The 23659-nt window shown below is 57.3% G+C and overlaps 1 protein-coding gene across 1 annotated transcript in view; it reads left to right on the top strand.

Annotated features, from left to right (window-relative positions):
* Positions 1-23659, top strand: part of IGF2R (insulin like growth factor 2 receptor) — a gene marked incomplete at its 5' end in the record, with an annotated part of 95428 nt that overhangs the window by 43373 nt on the left and 28396 nt on the right. The window contains 16 exons of the mRNA XM_081093898.1: positions 260-422; positions 552-723; positions 1562-1665; positions 7140-7304; positions 10701-10841; positions 11994-12137; positions 13575-13712; positions 14267-14411; positions 14875-15052; positions 15927-16042; positions 16447-16615; positions 18016-18195; positions 18608-18709; positions 19067-19168; positions 20235-20430; positions 22891-23061. Coding sequence (XP_080950024.1) covers positions 260-422; positions 552-723; positions 1562-1665; positions 7140-7304; positions 10701-10841; positions 11994-12137; positions 13575-13712; positions 14267-14411; positions 14875-15052; positions 15927-16042; positions 16447-16615; positions 18016-18195; positions 18608-18709; positions 19067-19168; positions 20235-20430; positions 22891-23061 — 2386 coding nt within the window. The remainder of the gene's footprint in view (positions 1-259; positions 423-551; positions 724-1561; positions 1666-7139; positions 7305-10700; positions 10842-11993; positions 12138-13574; positions 13713-14266; positions 14412-14874; positions 15053-15926; positions 16043-16446; positions 16616-18015; positions 18196-18607; positions 18710-19066; positions 19169-20234; positions 20431-22890; positions 23062-23659) is intronic.

Consider the following 23659-nt stretch of genomic DNA (forward strand, 5'->3'; position numbering starts at 1 on the left):
TGCTGCTGAGGCCGGGGTGTCGGGTGACGCTGGGTTCAGGGTGCACTGGCTGAAGCCGAGTGTGACCCTGAAGGTGTTGGGGGTGCTGGCGAGTCCCTGGGTTTGTGGCGAGTCAGAGAGTCCAGACACTGAGGGTGCAGAGCAGGGACAGGAAAGCGTAAAACCCAGCAACTGACTCCTGAGACTTCAGAAGGGGGAACCTGGGTTGAAGCTGAATGCTCACAATTTAAGTTTGCACCTTCCCAACCGTTTCCGATAGGGCACCCTTCCCAAGCTCACGGCCAAATCCAACTGCCGCTACGAGGTCGAGTGGGTCACAGAGTACGCCTGCCACCGGGATTACCTGGAGAGCAGTAACTGCTCCCTGAGCAGCGCACAGCACGACATCGCCATCGACCTGTGGCCGCTGCGGCAGAGCCGAGGTGAGCGGCCGGCCGGTGCTGGGCGGCCCTTCCCGCGGGGGGTGCAGAGCCCAGGCCGCCGAGCGGCGCCATGACTTCCAGCGGCTGTGGCTGCGGCGGGGCCTCTCTCATTTGCTCCCTTCTCTCCAGGTCGTTACTACACTGCCGACGGGAAGGAGTACATTTTTTATTTGAATATCTGCGGAGAGATTGAAGCAGCCCCGAAGGCCTGTAATGAGAAGCAGGCTGCGGTTTGCCAAGGGAAGAAGCCTGATTTCACTCAAGTCAGAGCGGCAGGAAAATTCCAGAGCCAGACGCTCCGGTGTGTAAACAGCCTTCCCGCGCTTTTCGAGCGCATTGTGTCTGTTCTCGTTAAACTTACCCGACTTCCCGTGGCCCTTCCTCCGCCGTCCCCGAAAAGCCCAGGAGCCGGGAGGACGCGTCCCTCCCTCCGACCTGCCTGGGGCGTGGGGCCTTGGTCACTGGGCACCGGGCTGCTCTTCCTGGCTGGACAATGAGATGGCTCCTGTTAAATCTGTTTGCTTTACAAGCCATTGTTTGGAAGGAGCCACACTGTAGGAAACTTACTTAATTAGTTTACAGTTGAAGCAGCTTTTGTACTTAAAAATTTATATTTCCGAGCTTCCCGTTGTCTCCGGCACTTGGAGAACCTGAAATGCCGTTAGCATAACGTAAAGGTTTTAAACAACTAAGAAAACACACCCAGCCCAATGCTCATGGCCCCTGACTTAGTGGCCATCGTTACTGAGCGAGAGGAGATGCCGTTCCCTGAGAACGTGCATCGTCCAGGGCCCGCGGGTAAGGCCGCGCCGATGGCCGTGGCCGCAGCACCATGTGCTTCACGGCCATTGTTTGTCTTGTACAAAATCCAAGGAGGAGAGCGGAGGAGTGTGCAGGCTCACAGCAAACCTTCGGCGCTGTCCTGCCGCCGTTATGACTTTGAAGTAAGAGGACGATAAGCCCGTCCATTTGGAACTCATTTCCTCTCGCCGTTTTCCCCAGCTGGCGAGAGCGTGCTGTTCTGTGTCAGCACCGATTTGTCGGGGGTATGCGAAGGGCTTAATGGAGAAAAGTTTAAAAATGCAGGTTCCTCTCGGGGTTCTGCTAAACATGCATGCATCTGTGTTTCCAAAATCCAGGTACTCGGATGGAGACCTCACCCTCATCTACTCAGGAGGCGACGAGTGCAGCTCGGGCTTCCAGCGCATGAGCGTCATAAACTTCGAGTGCAACGAGACCGCGGGTGAGTGTGCCGCGGGTGAGCGTGCCCGCGGGTGAGCGTGCCCGCGGGTGAGCACTTGCGTCTGCGTCAGGCGCCGGGCACGGGTGTTCCTGGGAGTGGAGCGCTGAATGGGGCCGTCAGGCGTCCTCCAGGCGTGGCACCTCCAGCCCCCAGCCAGCGACACACATCCTGTTTCCACTTTCCTCCCATCTGTTTGCTTTGGGAGTGGCCAGCGCTGGGCCTGCTGGGATGGAGGCTCTGCCTTGGGTTCCATTCTCAACAGCATGGGTACGGATTCTGCAAGGTGGGTCTGCTCTCTGACCCCTTTTCTTGTACAAACTGAGGTTCAAAGGGACCCTTTAAGATGGTGGCCCAGTGATAGCGGCTAGATTTTGGGATCCCAGGAGGTCGCAGAGCAAGTTTGGTTTTTCCGAGCGATTAGGAGAAGCTTCCTTTTTAAAAATATTTTTATTGACTTCAGAGAGGAAGGGAGAGGGAGAGAGAGAGAGAGAGAGAGAGAGAGAGAGAGAGAAACATCAATGAGGAGAGAGAATCATGGATCGGCTGCCTCCTGTGCGTCCCCTGACTGGGGATCGAGCCCACAACCTGGGCCTGTGCCCTGACTGGGAATCGAACCCTGACCTCCTGGTTCACAGGGTGATGCTCAACCACTGAGCCCTGCCGCCGGGCAGGAGAAGCTTCCTTGAGGTCACACTCTGCATCTGCAGAGGTGACGGGATCCGTTGTCATCAGGGAGCGGGCCTGTCTGTTGACCTTCCAGCTGTGACCCCAGGCATCCGCAGGCTGGCCCCGCCTCTGCACCTAGTGCTGGTTCTGGAGCCACCTGGCCCATGAGGCCGCCAGCCCAGGTCCTCCCGGCTCCGCACACTGTTTGCTTTGTGTGTTTGTGGCAGCGTCGGCCATTTGGTCATGGGCAGCTTTTGACATGGTTCGCTGCAGAGCCCAGGAGAGGCAGCTGTGCGTGACGGGAGTGGGGCCCTGAGAGCCGAGCCTGGGATGTGAAAGAGCTGGGAAGAGGTGGTGAGCAGAACTGAGCTCCCATAAACTGCCCAGCGGGCCCCAAAGGGGGGCCTCGTGCAACGAGGGGGGCCTCGCCCACACACACGCCCTTCCTGCTGCTCCGCTGCCCTTGATCCGCTGCCCCTCGTGCCCGGCAGCCGCTCCCCCACGCACTCTCGCTGACGGGAGACGGCCGGCCGGCCCTGTGAACGCGCACATTCTCCGTGAGTCACCAGCACACGCTTGTTTGACCTTGTGAGATGGATGGACACACAGGGCCCGCGAGGCGGTTCCTGGCCAGGAGCCGAAGGAGAAGGGAACTGGCCAGTGTTGTGCAGGGTGACTCAGGTGGCCCTGAGTGAGTGCCATCACCCAGGACCTCACCAGGAGGGAGGCCCCGAGGCCAGATCTGGAGTCGGGAGCCTTGGGATCGAGGCAGTGAGGGAAAGAGGAGGCCCTGTTTGGGGGAGCCCGCAGGAGGACGGGAGTGAGGCAGAGCAGGGTGGCTGTGGTGCTGTCTGTGGCAGAGGGAACAGCTCTCCCAAGCCGTGCATTTGTCGCGGTGAGCAGCTCCAGGGTGTATATTTAGACTGTGGCTAGAGATAACCCTAGAAGGGAGAGTGGGCAGCCCCGGGACGAGTGCCGACGGCCTGTGGAGGAGGTGACGTGATCCAGAAGTGAGTGTGAGGCCCGGGGGCTTTCGGCAGGTGGGGACGTGGCTTGACTGGGTGTGGCCTTGGCCGGGCTGCGCCTCCCATCTGGCTCGAGCGCCCTCTGCCCTCCCAGGTCCTCTGTCTCCATCGTCCTCCCCTCCAGGTTCACAGGAGACCCTCTCTGCGGCACCCTGCCCCTCTGTCCCTGTCCCTGGGAGTGCAGCCTGCTGCTTAGCTGTGTCCCCGGATTTTCTGCACTCGGCGTGCCAGCCCCTTCCCCAGCCGGGCCTCCCAGCCCCCCACCCCCACTGGCCGCTGCTCGGCTGTGGGTGACTCCTGTGATCCCAGCCTTCCTCCCTTGCGATTACCTCTTGGCCTCGTTCTGGGCGTTTATAAATGACTTGGCCGAGGTCTTCGGGAGTGCGCTGATCTCATCCGGGCACGCTGGGAACATGGGATGGTGATCCAGAGAGATCCCGGCGGAGGCGGCGGGGGCGGAGAAGGGCACCCGGATGGGGGCTCACGGGAAGGGAGTGGCCGTTGTGCACATGAGCCGAGGCGTGAAAAAAGGACTGCAGACCCCTTTCTCTTCCCTCCTTCACTTCTTTATTAGAAAACATTTTCACAAGAGAGAACATCACAAGAATGAAAATTCATTTCCCCGCCACTCAGGTTTAGCGGTCATTCATGTTTTGCCAAATTTGCTTCATAGAAACCACAGGTCGCTGATGGAGCATAGCACTCCCCTCCACCTTCGACCCGGCGATGAGCAAGGGCCCTCATGCCGGAAACGCGGTGTTTCCGGGCCGTTTTCATGGTGATGTGACCAGGAGGTCGATGGGGAGATGGACGTTCTGGGGCGGGGTCTTGAGCTCAGGCTGGCTTTGGGGTATAAAATATGTAAGGCTGCCCGCCCGCCCCCCCCCCCCCCCCCCCCCCCCCCCCGCCGCCCAGGGCTTCCACTCGCGTCACCCCCGGTACACGCTGTAACACTATTTCATTATTACTGTGTCCACATCTCGGTTGGGAGGTTTGAGAGGAAGTCCTCTGGTGGGTTCCATGCTTACTGGATAGATGTAATCATAGGGTTTTGCATGTGAACGGGTGTTAATTGGCTGTGTGTATAATATGGCTTATAATTTAACTTGGATCTCCACGAATTATTTATTCTTATGAATCTATGGCCTATGCACACTCTTCATACATTTATTCTTTTTGCCGTAATATATTTTGAGCCATCTGTTTCAATAACTTACGTCTAGTTTGCTGTAATAAGATACCCTATTTTTGTGAAATAAGGACCTTAGATCATTTTATGGGAGGAGTAATATATTAGGAGAGGCTAGTAAGAAATCTAAAAATTTAAGCAACTCATTACCTTAAATGTTTATTTTCTTTAGTTTATGCCATTGCAGGGGCTGGAGGCGGGGCCCTGCTCCAGGGGCTCAGTCAGGGGCCTTTGTGCCCTCCTGCTGTGTTGCTGCCTGCCGTCTGCAGACGTGGCCTCCTCGAACCCTGCAGGATGGGAGAGAGCAGCAGTTCTTCTTAAGTGGCACAGGCCCACCTCCTTGGCAGGGGGGCCGGGAAATGCAGCTTAGCTGTGACAGAGAGGAAAGGTCCCGCTTGGTGAGGGGCAGCACTGCCCATCGCAGAGGGACGGCGGAGCGGGGGCCGCGGCCCCGCAGCCAGGGAGCAGCGCCTGGTTCCCCTGGAGCAACCACTCTCCCTCAGCTGGTCGTGGAGTCCATGCTGGGAGCATGTTCAGGCCGTGCTGGGAGGGGGCCACGGGGGCGGGAGCGCCAGGACCGTGGATTGACAGAGGGAAACACTCCTACAGATGCTCTGGTGCGGGACCTGCCGCCCGGGAGAGTGGTCCCACGGCAAAGCCCACTGCCCTTCACGGCAACAGAAGAGGCTCGGGGGAGGGCGTGGGGCTGACTCGCCTCCTAAAGCCATTTGAGGGGTTAAATATGACGGGCAAGGTGCACCCCACTGCTTATCCATGGACTCCCACAGATCCTCAGCGCGTTTCAGATGCAGAACGCCCCCCCTCGGAGTGGGGGGGCTGCTGGGACCCTCGTGGTCGGATGGAGTCGTGCGTCAGCTAATCTGGTGCAGGGCGCACGCAGCAGTTCGAGGAAACGGGACTGTTTTCCAAGTAGAGACATGAGTCACCAGCCGTGACGCGGAGGCGGGAGCGAGCGGGCGGCTGGCTCCTGAGCAGCGGCCCCGCAGGCGGTGCGTGTTGTCAGCAAGGAGGGGGGCAGCCCTGCTCCTTCGAGAGAAGGGCTCTGACGTTGGAAAGGGAGCCGTGGCCGCAGCGGTGCGGCAGCGGTGCCTGTGCTCACGAGCCTGGCGCGGGGGCCAGCCCGTCTGGATTGGATCCTGGCTGCTCGCGTTCTAGCTGTGAAACCATCGGCAAATTATGTAGCCGTCCCGAATCTAGTAAACGGGCTAGAATTGTGCCTGTGCCACGGGGTGCTGAGGATTGCCTATGCCGGTTTTTATAAAGTGCTTAAATCAGAGCCTGTTCCTACAGCCCGCCCCACGGCACACTCAGACGCCTGCCCAGTGCCTGGCTCAGGGTGTGCGCAGTGCAGGGGAGCTGCTGGTAGCATGACTGTGCTGTTTGTAATATTAAATGCTTAATAGAAACTGCAGTGGAAACCTCATTTTCCCTTGGTACAGAAATCATTTCCCTTTCCTGGAGAACATTGCGCACTGTGGGGCACCGCGCCGCGGAGAGGCGGAGCTGTAGGACGGGGAGGATTGCTAAACCGGCAGGGGAGGGAGACAGCCTGGTGCCAGCGCCCACCAGCGCAGAGGGGCCCGGGAGAGGAGTCAGCACAGCTCGTCGACCCCCGGCTGGCTCCGTGGACCGGGGGCGACCTGGGAGGAGCTGGCTTCCTGGGCAGAGCTGAGCTGTGGGGCTCCTTGTGGGGAAACGGGGGCTCCCTGATGGGGTGGTCAGCAGACTGCAGATGTGAGCAGGGTGTGGGAGACACGTACTCATGCAGTCCCCAGAATGCAGGGTGCTGGCGCCACCTGGAGGCCACCCTGCAGCTTTGCGAGGTGACGCCCACAGCTGCTGCAGTGGGGGGACTGTAGGAAGGGTTCCTCTTCTGCTTTCAGCCCCAGGACACTTGTCTTGCCCACAGCGACATCACTGAGCCCCACTGAGCCCGGGGCACTCCTGGGACGAGCTCTGGCCACTGCCTCCTGCCCGTGGGTCTGGTCTGGCCCAGCAGCTGGCGGAGCTGAGCTGACCGCAGGCCTCATTAGCACCCGTTCAGGGCCCCATCCACCGTGTGTAAACAGCCTGTGTCCTACCAAGATGAAAGGGGCGCAGGCTGCTCTGAGGGTTGGGGTTAGTGGAGCTTCTGCTCTAATCTCAGCCTCTGACCCGGGGCTTTGGGGCTGGAGTTCGTTTATGTTCAACTGCGTCTGGGTTGCTGGCTGTTGGTGTCTTCCCTGTTTCTCCTCTTGCTCCTTTGACAACCCTGGGTTTAGGCATATAGTGGAGTGTGTGTTTGTTTTTAAATATATTTTTATTGTTGATAGGTTACAGATATCTCTCATTTCCCCCCTTCGTCTCCTCTTCCCACCCCTTCCCCCTGCCCCCAGGCCTTCACTACCCTATGGCCGGTCCATGGGCTGTGCACATAAGTGTGAAAGTTCTTTGGTTTATCTCGTCCCCCAACCCCACACCGAGGTCTGTCAGTCTGCTCCATGCCTCCCTGCTTCGGGTCTTATTTTGTTGGTCAGTTCATTGTGTTCATTAGATTAGTGGAGTGTTTTATTTTTCCTTTTCCAATTGCACAGGTAACGGCGGGAGAGGCGCTCCTGTGTTCACCGGGGAGGTGGACTGCACCTACTTCTTCACGTGGGACACGAAGCACGCGTGTGTGAAAGAGAAGGAGGACCTCCTGTGCGGCCTCACCGACGGGAAGCGGCGGTACGACCTGTCCGCGCTGGCCCGGCACACAGGTAGGCCGCTGTGCCCGCCGGCAGGCCCCTGTGCCCGCTGGCAGGCCCCTGTGCCCGCCGGCAGGCCCCTGTGCCCGCCAGTAGGCCCCTGTGCCCGCCGGGAGGGCCCTGTGCCCACAGGGAGGGCCCTGTACATGCAGGGAGGGCCCCATGCCCACAGGTAAGGCCCTGTGCCCGCCGACAGGCCCCTGTGCCCGCTGGCAGCCCCCTGTGCCCGCCGGCAGGCCCCTGTGCCCGCCGGGAGGCCCCTGTGCCCGCTGGCAGCCCCCTGTGCCCGCTGGCAGCCCCCTGTGCCCGCCGGGAGGGCCCTGTGCCCACAGGGAGGGCCCTGTACATGCAGGGAGGGCCCCATGCCCACAGGTAAGGCCCTGTGCCCGCCGGCAGGCCCCTGTGCCCGCTGGCAGCCCCCTGTGCCCGCCGGCAGGCCCCTGTGCCCGCCGGGAGGCCCCTGTGCCCGCTGGCAGCCCCCTGTGCCCGCCGGGAGGGCCCTGTGCCCACAGGGAGGGCCCTGTACATGCAGGGAGGGCCCCATGCCCACAGGTAAGGCCCTGTGCCCGCCGGCAGGCCCCTGTGCCCGCCGGCAGGCCCCTGTGCCCGCTGGCAGCCCCCTGTGCCCGCTGGCAGGCCCCTGTGCCCGCCGGTAGGCCCCTGTGCCCACAGGGAGGGCCTTGTACATGCAGGGAGGGCCCCATGCCCACAGGTAAGGCCCTGTGCCCGCAGGGAGGTCCCTTGTGCTCACAGGTAGTGCCCTGTGCCCACGTGGGTCTCAGGCGCGTGCGTGTTGGGGACACATTTTCCTGCTCCTTCCCCACGAACATTTGGAAAGGCTGTCCCTACTTCCACTGCCAGCTCACCAGCGTGGCCTTTCCCTCCTCACTAGCAGTATGAGTGATGAGAAACGGCACTGACTCATTGCAGGAGTCTGAGTTTGAGGTCGGCATCACTGTTTTCCACTTGGGGTACTTTGAGCTAATCTTGCCATGTTTTAGTAAAAACTGCCAAGTGCCTACTGTGTGCCAGGCCTTGTGCTTTGGGATTAGAAACTTTTTAAAAAAATTCTTCACCCAAGGATATTTTTTCCATTGATTTTTAGAGAGAGCGGAAGGGAGGGAGGGAGGGGGAACAAAAGAGCGAGAGAGAGAAACATCGATGTGAGAGAGTCACATTGATTGGCTGCCTCCCACCTGTTCCCTGACTGGGACCAGGGATTGAACCTGTAACCCAGGTACATGCCCTTGACAGGTAATTGAACCCAGGACCCTTTGGTGCAAGAGCCAACACTCTAACCACAGAGCAACACTGGCCAGGGTGAAACTTTTCTATTTTTTATTTTTAATTTAAACTCTTGTTGCTAAGAGAGTAGATCTTCCAAGTTCTCATCGTGTTTGTAACTGTGGTGAAGGACATTCACTAAGCTTATTGTCATCATTTCGCAGCATATCCACGTAGCAGGTCATATTGTGCACCTAAAGCTAATACAACGTTACTTGTCAATTTTATCTCAATGAAAAAATTCAAAAGATAAACGGAGAGTCGGCTGGGTTCCCACTGAACAGGTGGCTGCCAGGCTCAGAGGGTGGGGGGTTTGGGTGAAGGTGGGGGGCTGGGTGGGCTCATGCCTTGGGCCTCAAGCTTTCTGTTGGCCTCACTGCTCTTTTCCCATCTCTGTGGTGGATCAGGCTCCTCTCCCACCTCCGGTTCTTTGGTGAGGCCGAAAGGAGGAAGGGCGTGGGAGCCCTTGGGACACAGCCACCCGAGCCTCTTGGCGAGAGCCTCGGTGTGGTGTGTGGCGCTGTTCGTGGCCGAGGCAGACATGTGGCTGCACAGATGCTTGCTGAGCGTCTGTCACCTGTGGCAGGGACCACATGCTGGGGACCTGGCAGCAAACCTGACACGGATGCCCCGTGCCTGTGGGCCTGAGACCTGAGCAGGCAGAGAGCCCGGATGGCGAGGATGGGGCTTCACGGGGAAACCGAGTCTGGCTGGGACGTTTCTGGTTTTGTCTGGTTTTCAGCAGCGCGGGAATTGGGTGTCTGCAGAAGCAAGCTGCGTCTGTGAGGTGGAGATGGTCCCTGGGACGGGGGAGGGAGGTGCCTGGAGTCACATAATGACCAGCTGTGACGGGGACTCGCGTTTGGAGTCCCGCCTGCTTGGGAACGTGGCATGGTAAGAGAAGGTTCCTCTTGTGTGGACGTGGGCGAGCCTGCCTTTGAGCGCGGGCCTGCGGAAGTAGGTGGATTGTGCTCTGTGCCCCAGGGCCCTTGCCCTGCTGGGGACGTGGCCAGGTCAGCTCTGGTGCGTGTGTGCTCGTGGGGAGGTGGCTTCCTGTGAAGCGGAACGAGCTCTCGGCTCCGATCACAGCCTGGAGCGAGGCCGGGTGTGGCCACGTCTGGCATGTTGCTGACCCTCTCCAGGGGGTTCTCTCACAGTCACGTGGGTGTGACCGTAGGTCCCTTTATTCAGCCTTTTTAGAAAACATCACTGGGCACCACACCCCTAGGGTCTGCGCCCGTGGGCCCGGCGCCTACCCTGCTCAGGGTCCCCAGGAACCTGGACTTTCTCAGCTCCTGCACCCACTGGCTCCCGGGACCTGTGAGCCGAGCTGACCCCCTCCCTGTCACTTAAACGTCCTCCTGCTCTACAGCCTTCACCCACCCGAGACCCCGGCTTTCAGAGGGGCTGTCCTGCTCGCTCACTCGCTCGGTCATCGTGGGTTCTTCCAGGGTAGTGACGTGGGTGTCACTCCCCCACGCGATCCTAGCAGTGCCTTCGACACCCGGGCTCCGGGCGCGAGAGGAGCCTGTGCCGGCTCACCCTCTTCAACAGCCCGGTTCCCCCCGCTGTTCCTGTGGGTGTCTGCCTCCCGGGCTGGCCTCCTCGCGGGAGGACCCTCTGCTCTCAGCACTGAGCAGGTGCGCCCCCTGCTGCTGAGGATCTTCAGTTTCTGTGTCGTGTTTCTGTGTCGCGTGTGACGGCCTCGTGAGCTGTTGGAGTTCGGGGACCACACGTGTCCCGTGTGCCTTCTCGGTGGTCGACGGAGGGGCCGTGACTGACGGCTGGTGCTGCCCGGGCCCGAGCGGGGCTGGCATCCGGGCTTGGTTTCGGTTTCTGATTTCATACCTGGGAGAATCTCACTGTTTAATGGTCTGTCCCCCGTGACCCCGGCTCCCGGGGAGTGTGGGGCGCGGTTTACCGTTTATTTCTGTCATGTTAAACAGAAGCAGAGGACCTCGGGCGTGGCTGTGCCTGCCGCCCGCCTGCCCAGAGCGTGAGGCCGAGGCTGGCGGCCACGCGCTCGCTGAGCCTGTTGACTCCCCTCCCCCCGCCCCCCATCATTTATGGGAAACAATCGCTGCCTTTGACGAAAGAAGCTTCTTTTACTTTATTTGTTCACAGAACCAGAACGGAACTGGGAAGCGGTGGATGGCATCCAGAAGGAAGCAGAGAAGAAGCACTTCTTCATCAACATTTGCCACCGGCTGCTGCCGGAGGGCCAGGCCCGGGGCTGCCCCGAGGACGCGGCCGTGTGCGCCGTGGGTGAGTTCCCGGGCGCGCCCAGGGTGGGCGTAGGAAGCCCCCCGGGGTTCAGCACCTCGGGCTGGTGAGGACGCAGGGGTGAGGCCGCAGCGGCCACGGCGCCTCCGGGACGGAGACGGCCTCCGGGAGCCCGGCCTTCTGCTGGCCAGGCTGACGGGAGCGGAGAGAACCTGTTGGAAATGCTTGGCTATCTGTTCGCTCTGTGACCTGAAGAATCACATTGCTATCGCTCGTGCAAAACGGATTTTGATTATTTTAACTTGACTGCTTGGTTTCTCAAACGTTATGGTGTAAGGGAACTGGAACCTGATATTGTGGCCTTCGCCTGAGAGCGCTGTCCCCAGGTCCTTCTGCTGGGCTGGTCTGTCCTGCCCTGCAGACCACCTTAGATGTATGTAGTGTGTTGGTGTCACTTAGGAGTCACCTTGAAAGTGACAAGCAGGGTAGTCACTGGAGTCTGTTACATACGTGAAACGAGTCGTGAGCTCAGGTGGGGGTTAGGAGTCACCCCCTCTTGAGAAGGTGCTGTCTTTCCCAGCAGGTCCAAGCGTGGCCATGCCTTTGTTTAAGTACGTGGCCCAGCGTTTCAGAACTTGACAGTAAAAATCAACCAAATCATGAATTATGTGGCCACATTCTTGGCTGCCTGAGCAGTTTAGTTACTTTCTAGCCCCCTGGCTGTGCCTTTAAAAGCCCTGTGTCTCAGGCAGCTCAGGCCCCAGAATGGGGGAGCAGTCCTCCTAAGGGCCACTTGGATATTTATAACGTCATTGGATCAACTTAAACACACTGGTCAGACATTTAGTTAACTCACCCCTAATGCCATGTCAGGGCCAGACCAAATGATTTCGGGACCATAGGCCCGCGGGCCGGACGTTTCCCACCCCTGCTGTACGGGATGGCATGATGTGGGCACAGAGGACTTTGTTTATCGTTATCGCACTTTCCTGATAAGCCCGGAGGTGGCCTTTGGGGTTTTTCTACGTGGCTGCCACCACCTGGCCGCACTTGTCACTCAAGAAAAAGTCGACCATCTGGCCAGAGCCGGAAGCCGAGAGAGGGGTGTGGCACACCTGCTGAGTTTAGGTACCTCTTTGTGTCATTATCGTTTTTAATCATGTCTTCTGTCGCCCCCTCCCCCTTTTTTTCCAGATAAGAATGGAAAGAAAAGTCTGGGCAAATTTATTTCTTCTCCCACAAAAGAGAATGGGAACATTCTACTCTCCTATTCGGATGGTGATGCTTGTGGCGATAAGAAGAGAATAAAAACTGATATAATACTTGTGTGCAAGCCAGGTAACAGCTTAAAAAAAGAAAAGATAAAATGCTTCTGTGGCTTTTGCCAGGGGTGTGCCCACACTCTTCATTGCTGTTTCTTGTTGGCCCTGCCGGGTGATGAGGCCGAAGGGATGGGGTCAAGCATTTCAGGTTCCAGAACCCTTGGCGGTGGTCAGTTGATTTGATCCCCCACCCCCTTCCCAGAACCAGCCCAGAAATGGTGAAACCGTATGGTGTCTGAGGGCATCGTAATTTTCCTAAAGAGCTATGTTCTGCGCATGGCTTCTTGCTTAGGACTGATACACAGCAGTCACACAGCCGCTTAACTCCTGGGAGTGGCTTAAAAATGCTGTCTGGCCCGGCCGGCGTGGCTCGGTACCAGGAGGTCATGGTTTGATTCCAGGTCAGGGCACATGCCTGGGTTGCGGGCTCGATCCCCAGTGGGGGCCATACAGGAGGCAGCCAATCAATGACTCTCTCTCATCGTTGATGTTTCTCTCTTCCTCTTCCTCTCCCTTCCTCTCTGAAACCAAGAAAAATATATTGAAAAAAAGTGCTGTCCTTGGTTTCACTGAACATGGAACACAGCGCGTCCGGTCCTGTCCTTCACTCCCATTGGCTTACAGGGGCAGAACCTATAGGGAGAGGCACACATTTTTGTGTTTCTCGAAATGTATTTGTGAGTAACCTCCTGTTTCACAGTCATATGTGTATGTTCCGGACTTCCTTGTTGAGAGTGCTGGGAGAGTTGATCATGGCTCGGTCTTACTATCTTTAAACGTGGCCCTTGCTGTTGGGTTAATAGCATATTGCCACCGTCGCTAACCATGCTGTTACATATCCTCCCCTCCTCCCATCAGGGAAATTCCCTTAGATAAATTCTCAGCTGTGGAATAAGCTCAGGGGCTAGGAGTATTTTTCTTTTTTAAAAAATATGTTTTTATTGATTTTAGAGAGAGAGGAAGGGAGAAGGAGAGAGAGAAACATGCATCGGTGGGCTGCACGTGCACGCCCCCTACTGGCGATGGAGCCTGCACCCTGGGCCTGTGTCCTCACCCGGAATCAAACCAGCAACCTTTTGGTGCGTCTGTCGGCACCCAACCAAGCCACCCAGCCTGACTAGGACTATTTTTTTGAGCTTTTTCCTTTTTTTTTTTTTTTTCAATTATGGCATCATATGCATAATATAAAATTTATATATTTTAAGGACGTGTAGTAAACTACACAAGACATGAACTTCACCACTTTAACCGTTTTAAGCGGACAGTTCATTGGCATGAAGCACGTTCCCATTGTTGGGCAACAATCACCACTGTCATCTCCAGAACCTCCTCATCTTCCCAAACCGATGCTCTGCCCCGCAGTCCCCCTCCCCCTCTGTAGGGGTGACTCTGGGAACCTCGGTACATGGACCCACACAGTATCTGTACGGTGACGGCTCTGCTCCGCCCACAGGAGAACTGGAAAGCGCCCCGGTGCTGATGGACGCCAGCGAGGACGGCTGCTACTACGAGTTCGAGTGGCACACGGCTGCCGCCTGCGTGCTGTCCCGGACCGAGGGCGACAACTGCACCGTCTTGGACTCCCAGGCAGGTGCGTATCCCGTGTGTCCAGCAGCACCTGGCGGGCAGCGTCCCCGGGACCTGCGTGGGCTTTTAGAAAACGTACTTCCTATGAGTGTTTTAGAGGTGGCCTGCTTTAGGATGACGTTAACGTGGGACCAGCATCCTGACAAGCTGGTGTTTGAGGTCACGAGAAACCTGCCTTAACTTCATGGTTCAGGTAGGTTTTGCTGAACACGAAACCTGAGGGTCACAAGGAAATAAGCCACGTGGAAAAGGCTTTTCATGGGAGCGGCCACGAAACCCGCCTGAGAGGCTTCACGCAGGTCCCGTGGCTTCCATCCCGCTGAGCCACGCGGGTTACGTGACCGGCAGTCATGGGCTTTGCACAGAACTTCTAGGTTGACAGCGGAGCGACCCCTCCCAGGCACAGGCAGGAGCTGTGTCTGTGCCCGGAGGAAGGGCCCTCGTCCACCTGCCGGGCTCCCTGTTGCCAGGTGTCCGGGAAGCGTCCGTGAGAGGCTGTGCCAGGTCCCTCTGGTCTGTGCCCGACTGACCTGCACCGGGGCTGCTGCTCTTTTGTAGGGTTCTCCTTCGACCTGTCGCCTCTCACGAAGAAAGATGGCTACAAGGTTGAGACGGCCAAGTACGACTTCTACATCAATGTGTGCGCGGCGGTCACCATGGGCGCCTGCCAGCCGGGCTCGGGGGCCTGCCAGGTGGCGAGAAGGCAAGTCTCCAGTCAGCAGCCCCGAGGTTTCTTGGGTAACAGACGTTTATTCAGGGTCAGGTGCACTCTCTGCATTCAGACGCTGAGGAGAGGTAGCCTGTGAACCAGAGGATGCTGGGAGTTCTGTTTCCCTTGGCAATAAGGAGCGGTTTCCATGATGCCCGCCTTCGTGTGGCTGGCTCAGCTCACTTGTTAGACATTTGTGCCTGTTTCTTCACTCACTAGTGCAAATGAAGGGGTTGCACCTTCAGCCAGCCATGGGCTTGGGTTCCCCAGGGGGGTTGCCCTCTCACCGTCCCCGCCCCCCGCCCCCCAGGCTTAGCATCCTGGCTGCAGTCAGGGTGGTCTGCGCCCTGGCTCCTGGCCCAGCTGCTCCCCATCCTGCACACCGGCCCTCCTCCCGTGCCAGCGTCTGGGGCGGCTGGTCTGGGTCTCTTTTCTGAGAGGCGCTCGCTTGTTTCAGCGATGGGAAGGCTTGGAACTTGGGACAGAGCAATGCTAAGCTTTCCTATTACGATGGGATGATCCAGCTGAACTACAGGGATGGCACGCCCTACAATAACAACAGGCACACACCCAGAGCCACGCTGATCACCTTCCTCTGCGACCGGGACGCAGGCGTGGGTGTCCCCGAGTACCAGGTAGGGAGGGGCTGTGGGTCCCCGAGCACCAGGGAGGGAGGGGCTGTGGGTGCCTGCCTGGGCTTGCATGGCGCTGCGAGAGATGTCATTCCGTGAAGGCAGGAGGAAAGAAGAAAGAGTCCTCGGGGCTGGTGCCTTTCCAGTCTGAGACGAGGCTCTCCCTGTAGGTGGGTGGGAGCTGGGGTGTCCCCGGGGATAAACAGCTGCATTGTCTGGCTCCCCAAGACTGGGCACTGAGCCTCCTGCCATGGCCCTTCACTTAGAGACACAGCTTTCAGTCTGGTCTCCTGGCCACGTTACCACCTTTGAGATTGTAATGGATCCTGTTAGGCTTGCTGGGCGCGTAGGCAGTTTCCATTTCTGAGCTGTCCCTGCAGCAGGCCTTTCTGCTCCGATCGCCCACAGCCCTGTTCGGGTGGGTCCCAAGCACACCGGCATCGCAGCCATCCCTCCTTCCCACTTAACAGCCTGGGTTTCCGTCTTAATTTTTTTTTAAAATTTATTGATTTATTACAGAGAGGAAGGAAGAGGGATAGAGAGTTAGAAACATCAATGAGAGAGAAACATCGATCAGCTGCCTCCTGCACACCCCCTACTGGGGATGTGCCCACAACCAAGGTACATGCCCTCGACCGGAATCGAACCTGGGACCCTTCAGTCCGCAGGCCGACGCTCTATCCACTGAGCCAAACCAGTTAGGGCTCCGTCTTATTTTTTTATTGGACACGCTTCCTGCTAATAAAATGCGGGAACGTAGCCGTTCTTTCCTACAGTGTTTGTGTAGAGAGCGTGTGCCTGTCTTTGCTTCCGTTTAACCCTGGCTTCGCATGACATTCCCGCCCTCTGCGTCCTCCCGTGTCTCCTGTCGCGACAGGAGGAAGACAACTCGACCTACAACTTCCGGTGGTACACCAGCTACGCCTGCCCCGAGGAGCCGCTGGAGTGCCTGGTGACCGACCCGCTCTCCATGGAGCAGTACGACCTCTCCAGGTTCGGGCAGCCGCCCTTGGCCTCGCCCTGGCCGGGCCAGTTAGTGCCGAGGTCTCGCATGTGGGCCTCGCCGGGAGCCTGGAGCTGAGCGGTGGTCGGGAGGCCGCTCGGGGCTGCAGGACCGGGGTGGGAGATGACGCAGAGTCACCCTGACCGTGGGCTGGAGCCTCCGTCTTTAGCGGCATCACTTAAGTCAGTCACTGTCGGTGCGGAGCGGGGGCAGGTTGGGGTGTGCCGCGGTCTGCCTTTGGCAGAAGTCACGCTGCTGGGTGCTGAGTCACGGGGGGCGGGGTTGGGGGCGGGCAGCTCAGGAGTGTGACCGCAGGGCGTGTTCTCTGCGTTTCTCTAAGAGCTTAGAAATGAGCTGTCAGGCTTCACAAGCAGACACTGCTCTGAAATTGTAGGCTGGCAAAGTCCGAAGACGGCCCCGAAGGGAACTGGTACGCCCTGGACAGCGCCGGGGCGCACAGCGCGTGGCGCAAGTACTACATCAACGTGTGCCGGCCTCTGAGCCCGGTGCCGGGCTGCGACCGCTACGCGTCCGCCTGCCAGATGCGATACGAGAACAAGCAGGTGAGGCTGCTTGCCCCTCGGGGTCGCCTTTCTCCGTCGGCGCACTCACCTCCGTGGCCCGGCGTGGTGGTGTCTGGACTCCCAGCTCACCGTCGGGCCGGCCTGGAAGCGGGGCCTCTGAGCGGAGCGAGGCCTGCTGGCGTGTGGCTGGTAAATCATTGTTCAGATTTAGGCCCTAAGGGGGCCTCGGTGTGGGGAACCTCTGCTCACGGTACGGGGCCGAGGAAACTCCCGTCGAGTGTCTAGTCTGAATTCAAAAGTGCCTTCCAGCGGCCGCAGATGTCGGTAAAGAGTCGTGTTTGCTTCCAAGAGCTCTTGCTTCTGGCTAATGAGGGGGAAATGGCGCAGGGCGTCACTGGGGGTGAAGTAATCAGCATTTGCTCTGTCCGGACGCCGAGCTGCCCGACGTCGTCGGGAGAGTGTGGCTACTGCCAGGAGTTTGGTATGTTCCCGTGTGCTCTTTGCCCAGTGAGTCTTTTTATTTATTTTTAAATATGTTTTTATTGGTTTTTAGAGAGAGAGGAAGGGAAAGGGATAGAGAGATCGAAACATCGATGAGAGAGAAGCAACATCAATCAGCTGCCTCCTGCAGGCCCCCTGCTGGGGATTGAGCCGGCGAACTAGTGTGTGCCCTGACTGGGAATCGAACTGGTGACCTCTTGGTTCCTGGGTCGACGATCACCCACTGAGCCACACCCCCTGGGCTGCGGGCGAGTTTAAAATAAAGATGGGCACGTGCTCCTGTAGAAATAGCACATCGGAACGTGCTTTTCCTGGCGTGGGTTTCGAGGTCTGGCGTTGCTGTGGAGGTGAGGTGAGTGCCCTGCGGGGTTTTGCGCTCCAACACGTGTGCACTCTGGGAGCAGTGGCCTCAGTACAGTCAGCACTCGAGATCCACGGATTCCGTGTTTGCAGACTCGTCACATTTGTTACCCCCCAAATCGATACAGTCACGTGGGACATGGGCACAGTGGCCTGACCCATACGTTCCCCGCTGAGGTGGAACAAGGGACGCCTTCCATCCTTGTCTACTTCCTGCTCTTGTGGCCGGAGGGTGGGATGTGAGGGGCGGGGTCGTGCAGGCCGGAGCTCCGGGCTGGGATGGGGATCGAGGCCTGCCCCAGGACTGTTAAAGGATGGCCTTGGACAGTCAGTGTCTGATCACCGTTTTCCTATAGTAACGACGGTGGAATGTACCAGCGTGAGCTCCTGTGAGGGCTGAGGGTCAGATGCTGAGTGAGCTGCGTGTGCACAGAGGTGCAGGGCTCCCCTGCGTGTAGGAGCGGGCTCCCCTGCGCACTCACTCCGTGCTCGCGGGGACTTCACGGACCACGAGCTGAGTGCGCGAACCCGCTGCGCGCGTGCGGACGCAGGGCCCCTCACAGGCGTGTTGTCCGCAGGGTGTGTTTTCCGAGGTCGTGTCCATCAGCAACCTGGGCATGGCGCGGTTCGGCCCCTTGGTGGAGGAGAGCGGCAGCCTCCTGCTGGAGTACGAGAACGGCTCGGCCTGCACCACCAGCGACGGCATGCAGACCACCTACACCACCCGCATCCACCTCGTCTGCTCCAGGGGCAGCCTGGTGAGGCGCCCGGCGGGCGGGGAGTGCGGGCGTCTCCTGTGGCCAGTACCGCCTGCAGTGTCTCTTAACGGGGCGAGCGAGTCTGGTGGGTAGAGGAGTCAGGTTCTCTTTTTCAAAAGCGTGGACTTGAACTCAAGCTTGGGTTTGGGTCCCAGTTGCACCCTTTACTGCTGGCAAGACCTCAGGTAAATGTCTTAGCATCCAAGCCTGAGAGGTAATAGCACCCCAGCCTTCAGAGCAGGAACAGTGAGGACGCGCCTTGTAATTGGATGGCGCTCATTGAGCACCCAGCCTGTCGAGCGACACCGAGTCCGGTGCCAGGAGATCTGAGCAGTTTTCTGTGGTGGCTGGGCTTCCTTTGGCTGGAGGGTCCGCTCTCAGACTGACCGCTGTCCTGGATTTGACCTTCCAGAACACCCACCCGATATTTTCTCTCATCTGGGAGTGCGTGGTCACCTTCCTGTGGAACACGGAGGCAGCCTGTCCCATCCAGATCACCACGGAAACGGAGCAGGTACGTGTGCCGTCAGGACCTCTGGGCGAGGTGCCCGTCCGCTCTGCACACACCCCTTCCCTCCCCTTCCTGATCTCACCAGCATCACCATGGAGACACTGATCAGCTGCCTCCTGCACGCCCCCTTCCGCGAGTCGAGCTCGCAACCAGGCATGTGCCCGGAGGGGGAATTGGACCGTGATCTCCCGGTTCATGGGCCAGCGCCCAACCAGTGAGCCATGCCAGGGGGCATGAAGGGTTGCTTTCTCTCTGGGGTTCCCGTCGGGAGGAGCACACTTGCAGGTTTGGGAGGCACTGTGTGTGCTGTGCCCTCCAGGACTGGGTTCGAGTGTGTCTCTTCCCGCCTTGTTCACGCAGGCCTGTGCCATCAGGGACCCGAACAGTGGGTATGTGTTTGACCTCAACCCGCTGAACAGCTCCCAAGGCTACGTGGTCTCTGGCATCGGGAAGACCTTCCTGGTAAGAGTTCTGTGTGAATCCCAGTTTGCTTTGGAATGGACAGTGGCTGCGGCCACCTGCAGCTGGTGTAACTTACAGTAGGTGAGAGTAGTTTATAGTAGATGAGGGTGTAAATTATAGTAGGTGAAAGTGTCTTTTACAGTAGTTGAGGGTGTACGTTACAGTAGGCAAGGGTTTGGGTTACAACAGGCGAGAGTGTAGGTTACAATAGGTGAGGGTATAGTAGTTACAATAGGCAAGAGTGTAGTTACAGTGGGCGAGGGTGTAACAGTGGATGAGGGTGTAGTTACAGTGGATGAGCGTGTAGTTACAATAGGTAAGGGGGTAGTTACGATAGGTAAGGATGTAGTTACAATGGGCGAGAGTGTACTTAGCTGCCTGTAAGAGTGTGAGAGGCAGACGAGAGCCTTGTTGAACCCTGTAGAGAACATTCTAGATAACATGAATCCCTACAGAACATGCTAGAAGTGAAGAGCCCCGATTACTTGGTGTTGCACCGACCAGCCATTTCTGAAGTAGGAGATCCTGGTCTTTCAGAAACCCGCTTTTTGTCCGTAGTCAGTAATTTTGTATACGTTTCCACACACACACTTACCAGACAGAGAGCGGTCTTTTCCTTCCCGTCTTCCCACCAAGGGGCCTGCTCTCCTTCATTTTCATGGGATGATGTCACCATCTTTAAGAAGTCTAGGGTTATCCCATCATGATGGCTTAATTAACATGTTAGCTGTCTGTCACTTCTCTAACATGATATAAAACACTGTGACACCAGGGCTTACATAGGTCCTCTGTTACATGTGGTCACTGTTATGGGAAATGCGTCTGAGCGTTTGGAGGTGCAGGGCCGTATAAACACGTGCTGAGCCTTGGAGGCATCTGTGGGCACTGCCACTGGCCTTGATCTTTGCCTGGGGTGCTGACGCCAGGACTCTTGCCCAAATGTGGGGCGGTGACCAAGCAGCGGGCATCCGCTTCCCGGCTGGGCCGGGCAGGGTCGCAGGCTCTCCCCTGTGGCGAGGTGCGCAGCCTGAGGGGGTGGGTTTGTTTCTTACCGTCTGGCCTGCAGTTTAACGTGTGCGGCACGATGCCCGTCTGTGGGACCCTGGACGGAAAGCCAGCTTCCGGCTGCGAGGCGGCGACCCAGACAGCAGATCTCAACAACCTGAAGCCAGAGCGGCTGGTTGGACTCGAGAAGACCCTCCAGCTGTCCACGGAGGGTTTCATGACGCTGACCTACAAGGGCCCCTACTCCGACACCAAGGGTGAGCCCAGCGCCATGCTGTTGTGGCCGAGCGTGTGCTGGTGGTTCTGTGACTGTCACCCTTTCCTTTCTGAGAGCGTCACGTCAGTGAGTCCCTGCGGTGTCTGAGTCCCCCCGCCTCCGGGCACACGGGCGCCACACTGACGTGCCCTCGTGCTCACCCAGGTCCCAACTAGAGAGGTGGCCGGACCCCTGCTGCCCATTTGCCCCTCCTCCCCGTGTCCTTCAACAGCTGTCCCTCTGATGCGGGACGTTGTCACTTTAAAAAAAAAAATACATTTTTATGGCCCTGGCCGGTTTGGCTCACTGGATAGAGTGTCAGTCAGCCTGGGGACTGAAGAGTCCCGGGTTCGATTCCGGTCAAGGGCATGTACCTTGGTTGCAGGCACATCGCCAGTAGGGGGTGTGCAGGAAGCAGCTGATCGATGTTTCTCTCATCATCGATGTTTCTAACTCTCTATTCCTCTCCCTTCCTCTCTGTAAAAAATCAATAAAGTATTATATAAAAAATACATTTTTATGGATTTCAGAGAGGAAGGGAGAGGGAGAGAGAGATAGAAACATCAAAGAGGAGAGAGAATCATTGATTGGCTGCCTTCTGCATACCCCACAACCCGGGCATGTGCCCTGACTGGGAGTCGAACTGTGACCTCCTGGTTCATAGGTTGATGCTCAGCCACTGAGCCACGCCGGCCGACTCACTTTCCTTCTGTCTCTTTCACATACTGAAGCAGTGTTGGGTGACGATAATAAAAGTTACTTTTTTTGTTTCCTGAATTTCCTTTGTTTCCTCCTCTTATCCCACTCAGTCTTACTGCATCTTTACATAGTTGTTTTTTTAAAAATATATTTTTATTTATTTCACAGAGGAAAGGAGAGGGAGAGATAGAAACATCAATGAAGAGAGAGAATCACTGATTGGCTGCCTCCTCCAAGCCCCCTACTGGGTGGGGGTCGAGCCCGCAACCCGGGCATGTGCCCTGGCCAGAATTGAACCTGGGACCCTTCAGTCCGCAGGCCAACACTCTGCACATACAGTTTTGCTGTGTTAAGTTTCTTAACATTTTTCCTCTTCTCTGCACTGTGTTGCACAGCAGGAACTTGGTATCAGAGTGCCAGCCCAGTTTGCAGGTGGTCGGGTCCCAGCCACGCCTCCTTTGTCGGGATGCTGAGTGCACGTGGCTGGTCGGTTCTCACCAGCCCGCGCCTCTCACCCTCATCGGTGTCACGCCCTCTGCTTAACCACCTCCTCACTTGATGGGACGAGGGCCCGGACTGGCCCGTGCCCAGGGCAGAGCCAGCGGCTCCTTGGTGGGCAGAGCCAGGGTCAGGGTCCAGATCTTTTGATCCTCATCCTGGCTCTGTCCTCAAACGTCCTGGCTCTGAAACCGTCGAGGCACGCTCTTGCCCACACACCCCTTCTGGCCTTGATCCTTGCTGTTCCCCTGCCCTCAGTGGTCTTCCCTCAAGATGCCAGGTGGGTCACTCCCTCACCTTCCGGTATCGGCTCAGGTTCACCGTCTCAGTGAGCCCGGCCACTGCCTTTCACACCCGCATTCCATGCCACCCCCCCCGGGGTTCTGTGCCCGTCCCTGCCTTTCCCTTCTTACACTTCTCACTCCCGGCCTGTCCTGGGCTGCGTGTAATTTGCTTATTTTCAGGGCCACCAGATGGGAGTGGGAGCTCCGTTTTTTTCACTCCTGTGTGTAATGGGAACTTAGTAAATCTTTTTGATTAAATCGATAGAGGAGAGTTACGTTGTTTTCTAATGTTTTTATTGGTAAACAGGTGTTGCATTTGTATATTTTTTGGAATATAGGGTAGAGCAAAAGTAGCTTTTACAGTTGTTTGTATGTGAAATAATACAATCTGTATAGATAAAAGCCTAAGTGACCGGCCAGGAGCTATGATGTGTACTGACCACCAGGGGGCAGACACTCAACACAAGAGCTGCCAAGCTAAGGTGACTTGGCAGCTGTGGTTCTTGGGTGATGCACCCGGAACCGGAAAGGAGGGAGCCTGATTCTGGGGTGCGTCACCTGAGAACCATCCTCTTGCGATCTGGGACCCCTTGGGGGATGTCGGAGGGCCAGTTTTGGCGCGATCCCCACAGGCCAGCCTGAGGGACCCCACCGATGCATGAATCTGTGCACTGGGCCACCACTAATAAATAAATGTACAAGAATAAACTCTTTTTGTGTACTTGCACCCGTAGACCTGCTTTTGCCCTGCCCTGTATGAGGCCAAGACACTAGGTTCACATACTAGCATAACCCCATCTGTACGTAGGTCACTGTCGCCATGAATGTGGCCACTCAGGTTCTGCTCAGGCCCCTTGAAACACCTGGCGCTGTGACATCACTGCTTCCGAGGTGGCCTCGGGGCTGTCCCAGCGGAAGGGCTGTTGGGGCGGTGCTGTGATGGCTGTTGTTTCTTACAGTCCGTACTTCTTGTTCCCCAGCGTCTGGTAATTCTTTTATCATCCGCTTTGTTTGCAATGACGACGAGTACCCAGGAACCGCCAAATTCCTGCATCAAGACATTGATGCTGGCCTGGGAATCCGAAAGACTTACATCGAGTTTGAAACAGCACTGGCCTGCGTGCCTTCTCCAGTGGATTGCCAGGTCACAGGTAAGGCCTGGGGGACCAGGAACTCAGAGGCCAGTCAAAAGTGTGAGTGTGCACATGAGTGAGTAGGTGTGCATGTGTGTGAGTGTGCACATGAGTGAGTAGGTGTGCATGTGTGTGTGTGCACATGAGTGAGTAGGTGTGCGTGTGAGTGTGTGCTTATGAGTGAGTGTGTGCATGGGTACATATGTGAACCTGCACGCGAGTGTGTGCATGTGTGTGTGTGTGCTTGTGAATGTGTGCATGAGTGCATGTATGTACGTGCATGAGTGTGTGCATGTGTGTGTGTGTGCTTATGAGTGAGTGTGTGCATGGGTACATATGTGAACCTGCACGTGAGTGTGTGCGTGTGTGTGCTTGTGAATGTGTGCACGAGTGCATGTATGTACGTGCATGAGTGTGTGCATGTGTGCACATGAGTGTGTACGTGGCATGTTTTACTACAGGCAGCATGCCATGTGTATTTGCACATTTTCTTTGAATGATGCCTAGATTTGGAATCTTTCCCTTGAAGAGAATCTGGGATAATTAATGGTTTTAAGTTATATTTTGGGATCAGAATTACATGCCTAAGAACAGAGAAGAAAACTTGGGGAAGAAT

The sequence above is a fragment of the Myotis nattereri genome, assembly GCF_964212035.1.
Source record: "Myotis nattereri genome assembly, chromosome: 6".
Taxonomy (NCBI): domain Eukaryota; kingdom Metazoa; phylum Chordata; class Mammalia; order Chiroptera; family Vespertilionidae; genus Myotis; species Myotis nattereri.